Genomic DNA, 4,915 nt, shown 5'->3' with positions numbered 1-4,915 from the left:
CTTCAAGTTGTAGGTTCAAGATGTGAATGAAGAGACAAGTGGCCAAAGTTTGCTTCTTGATAGATCCAGAGGGCATTATTCATGTATTTGGGGGCAGCCTTCAGTTGGTGGAATATAATCTGACCCCTATGTGACCACTTCATAGAGGGAGAGATGTTTTGTATCTGACTGTAGGCAAAGGCATTAATGGCAAACAAAAATCAACAGCAGAAAAAGGAGAGATCTGTACTAGGGAATCTGAAGGAATGGAAGTTAGTCATATCCTCATGGTAATTACCAAGGAGGAAGCATAGTCCTGTGTGGACTAACTCAGAGATCACTAGTTTTGTACCTGTTACTGCATTTGGATTCCTGCATGTAGGCAAATAACCTGAAATAAATTTACCTGTAGAAATATTATAATTTTTAGGCGGCGCCCTGCGAGCCGAGCGGAGGCTGCCGCGGGCGTGTGCGCGGCTGAGGAGCTCGGAGGCGGCGCCCGCCGCGGGGCGAGAATACACATTATTGAAAAATTAATTTACTACTCAACATGGAAAATCATGAACCAGGTGATACTGCCAAAGAAAACTTAATTTTCATTATAGCCAGAAAAATCAACCAACTTCCAGAAGCAGACAGGAATCTACTTGAACATGGGTCAACGTATGTTGGAATTAACGCAGCTCTCTGTGGACTAATAGCAAATAGTCTTTTCCGGCATGTCTTACATGTGACACAGGCTCGTATAGCTTCTGGCTTACCGATGGCAGTGATCCCATTTCTGACAGCGGATTTCTCTTACAGAGGTTTTGTAAATTTACCTTTGAATACAGGTGACTTGAATTGTGAAACTTGTACCATAACACGGGGAGGATTGGTTGGTCTTGCTTTGGGTGGTCTTTACCCTGTTTTCTTGGCTATTCCTGTGAATGGAGGTCTAGCAGCCAGGTATAACTCAGCTCTGCTACCAGAGAAAGGAAACATCTTAAATTACTGGATTAGAATTTCTAAACCTGTCTTTAGAAAGATGCTGTTTCCCATTTTGCTTCAGACTGTGTTTACTGCATACCTTGGGTCTAGACAGTATAAATTACTTATAAAGGCTCTCCAGTTGCCTGAAACAGGTCTAGAAATTCAATGAGTGTTAAGCAAATATGTATGCAAAAATAAAATTGTGCAATGAAGCTGTCAAAAAAAAAGAAATATTATAATTTTTAGCCTTTTTTGAATATATATATATATATTAATTTGTAGAGGGATATTGACCCTAATTTTCTGAAGTAGGAAGATGGAATAGACAAGGTTATCTGCATTATTGTAAGTGCCAGATTTATCTTACTAATCCTGTTATTCATTGAAAAAGAGCAAAATATTTGATTCCCCAGGGCCTCCCCTGGTAGCACAGGAAGTTGAGCACAGCGCTGTGAAGCTGTCTGCAGCCTCTACAGCACCAGTTCAATCCCAGCTGGCCAGCAAAGGTCCCACATGGCGCGACAGACCTCTCCTGTCTCGCCCGCTGTACCCCTCAGCAGTGTATCTCAGTCTGCCTGTTCTGTTCCCCGCTCTGTCTCTGGTGAATCCTCTCACCCTCCCGCAAGTCTGGCCTGTGCCCCGGTTCTTGTATAAATAGATCTTTAAAAAAAATTTGATTCCCCAAACCCATTCCTCATGTTTTAAACACACACACACACACACACACACACACAATTTTTCCCCTCCGTGATCCTCCTGGTTATTAACTCATTGTATACTCAATGCCTAGTACAAACTAGAAATTCAATAAATATTTGCTAAACCAAACTGATCCTGATAATGGAAATTTAAATCATTCCAATTCCTTTCTTTTACCTTTAGCATATACAAAGCACAAAAAGTCAGAAGACATTATAATACTTCCTTAAGAAAGAGTGTTTTGATTTTTTTTCTAAGAATCTTAAATTTCAACATTGTCTATTGTGTACGCAGATCATCCAGTAGAAAGAAAAGTGGGGGGGAAATGAGGAGAAGGTAAGGTTTCCATGTCGTGAAGCAATTGATCTTTAGAAAGAGAGATGTAGTAAAGAGAGGGAAGCATGAACAATCACTACACATCAAGTCATTCTGCTGTTGCAGATGAGTCCATCTTAGGACACAGGGATGACACACAGGTGGCCTATAAGCCCTGTGGAAGAATGCCGTGCGTTGAAAGGTGTATGATAGAGGGCTGGATGTTCCCTATGTGTAGGATCGCCAGACCCCTTTGTTCTTGGGGAATATTGTCTTGGTGCCCAGAGTTCCTGCTTGTCAATTAGGTGTAGGGTCGTGCAGGGGGCCTCTCACCAAGGACAAAAGTCCTGATATGAGGAGGATAGTGGGAAACCAGTATCTGCTGAAAATAGCAGGCAGATATTAGAATAGAGTTCATATACTTCGACTGGCAGGAACAATGGAACCCTCCAGACAATAGCCCCTGGTCACTCCAACCAGGCTTACACCCCCACTAACTGCTTCTCCAAAGCATGCACACTCCTTACGTACTTGCCCCACCTTTTTACCTGATTCCAATAAATACGAGACTGCCCTTGGATGGGGGCTGCACTTTACGTCCTCGTGTAGCCCCTCTATGCTTCTCATTGCTCCACATGGACTTTGAGTAATCTTTCCCTCATCCCGTGCTGCTTCCAATGCTGCCACCCCGTGAAACTACACCCATGGAGTGCAGCATCCCAAGTTGTTGCTGCTACTCATTCAGGTGCTATGCTTTGTATCAGGGCTCTGTCACGTTTGGTGGGCACCTCACCTCAGGTGGGACATGAACCCATGTACTTGCTTCTCTGCCTCCACTGCTCTATGGCGGCTTCTGCAACTGCACGCTATACCTTCTCCTGACCCATTTGCCAGCTGTGGCTCTGTGCATCCTGGATAAGATGTGGGGACAGCCAATAGGACTGCTCATACTCTCCCAAAGTCTCCCATTACTTCACAGCCACTCGACTTTTCCTGCTCCTATAAACTTCAGGTATAGACCTGCTTTCAGGAGTCTGTCTGGGGCTTCCAGTGTCATCCAGGGTCAATTCAAATGTCACCTCACCACAGAGCCAGTTATCCAACATGAAGTAACTTCTACATCACTCTCCACCACAACACCCTTTAGTAATTTTTCCATAGCCCTCATCGTTGTGCAGGGGAAAAATATATACCACCCCAAAAGGTTTTTTTAATAACAAAGGTTGATTTCATGGGAAGGGCTCTGAAGGCTGGGGTAAGTGGTTTTTGAAAAATACATTTATATGTAAAATCCTCTCTGTAAGGGTGTCTTCCTCACTATACTGGGGATACCTAATACCTTATTCTCTTTTCAGTGGGGAAGGCAGAACTTAAATCTCCATAACTTTGTTTATTGTGCCTTCCTTGTGAACTCCCTAACTTGAACTCTTCCTTTTCCCCTACAACTTGTATTAGTTATGCTATTTTGATATCTGAAGGAATGTGGGAAGTTAATCAGTCATGTTGGGCCTCTCTCATGTAAACAGGAGGTCTTCATATTATTATTAAACTTCTTTTTGGATTTTTTTTCTCTTATTAAAATCAGGCAAAAGCTGGGAGAAAGTGGATGTCCAAGTTGGTGGGCTCTCAGCTCTCTGCTCATGACACAACCCAAAACAGAAAAATGGAGAAAAACAAAACAGGATTTTTCCCCCATAGGGAGTGAGAAAAGAGAGACAGAGAGGTGAGGAGAGATAGATAGATAGATAGAATTTATTTGCTAGAACAATATTTCAGATAGTTAAACAGAGACAGAGGTCCAAGTTGAAGCTGCATGTGGCCAGCTGGTGGCTTCTCCACTAACACCATCCTCCAAAGCATCCTGAAACACCAGCTCCTCCCCTTTTGGTCCCCTGCCAACAATGTGAGAAAGGGGAGTTAGAAACTCCACCTTCTACTATGGAGTTGGCTGTGTGTTACCCACTGGTTCAGAGGTTGCTTCTCACTGTTCCTATTACAATTTCCTCACTGACAATTTTTGTAGTAATTTGGCGATGAAAGTTGGATGCTGGGCTGTGATCTTAGAAGAGAGTTTTTATTGGGGTTTCAATGTTTCAAAGAAAATAACAATCTAGTCATGAAGCACTGTCCATGCATAGGCAATGTGGCAAAGTCTTCCATTTCCAGAAAATAATTAATCAGTACCAACCAAAAGGGGAAAACAATCTCAAAAATGGTTGAGAGGCATACTTAAATTCTCTATCTTCATCCTAATTCCATGCCAAAAATTGCATTTATGAACTATATGTAATTCTAATCTATTTGACCTAATAGAGCAGAATAACTAAGTAGACTTTCTGTGGGCTTTGTTGAAACTTCATGCAAGGGACCTTGGAGTGAGCCATTTCCCATTAGTTCCCCAACCCAGGATGTCAGGGGGAGGAGCCTGGAAAGCTCCACCTTCTGTAATGCATTGGCTATGAGTGCCACTCACTGTGAGGAGTTTGTTCTTCACTGTTCCTCTTAACATTCTCAATCTGTCTGATGCTTGTTTGATTACTTGTCTGTCCAGAAGAAGTTAGAGAAGTATGGGATGATTTCCTTCACACCCCAGAAGTTATTTTTTGTTACTTTCAGTTGCCCTCCCTTCCACACCAGAATAGACACCATATCTGTCGCCTCATTCATTAGCATAGACTCAGGATCTAGATCAACACTTGTTATTTTAGGTTCTCAATAAATGTTTCTCAAGTTTATGGATAAATAAAATGTCATCAGAGGATTAGAGAATACATCTCAGCCTTACTTCAAAGTAGGTTTGGTCACAGTTCATATATATGCGTAAAAATCTTTTATCTAATTTGTCAGTTACATAAAGCCCACTTAATAACCATGGGAAGGGAAGGCCATACAAGATCAGAGAGAGCACAGATTTTTTGAGGTGACTGTTAAATAAAAAAAGAAATTGATG

General features: G+C 42.1%; 1 protein-coding gene across 1 annotated transcript; it reads left to right on the top strand.

The window, feature by feature from the left end:
• Positions 1-502: 502 nt before the first annotated feature.
• Positions 503-1,120, top strand: LOC311169094 (transmembrane protein 126A-like; the record flags this gene model as incomplete). The annotated part of the gene is made up of 1 exon (XM_084230804.1): positions 503-1,120. The coding sequence occupies exon 1, from the start codon at positions 530-532 to the stop codon at positions 1,118-1,120; it is 591 nt and encodes a 196-aa protein (XP_084086930.1). The 5' UTR covers positions 503-529.
• Positions 1,121-4,915: the final 3,795 nt, after the last annotated feature.

This window comes from Talpa europaea, assembly GCF_964194135.1.
Source record: "Talpa europaea genome assembly, chromosome: 3".
In the NCBI taxonomy this organism is placed as follows: domain Eukaryota; kingdom Metazoa; phylum Chordata; class Mammalia; order Eulipotyphla; family Talpidae; genus Talpa; species Talpa europaea.
Note: the sequence above shows the minus strand (reverse complement) of the source record. Positions and strands in the feature narration are given on the sequence as shown.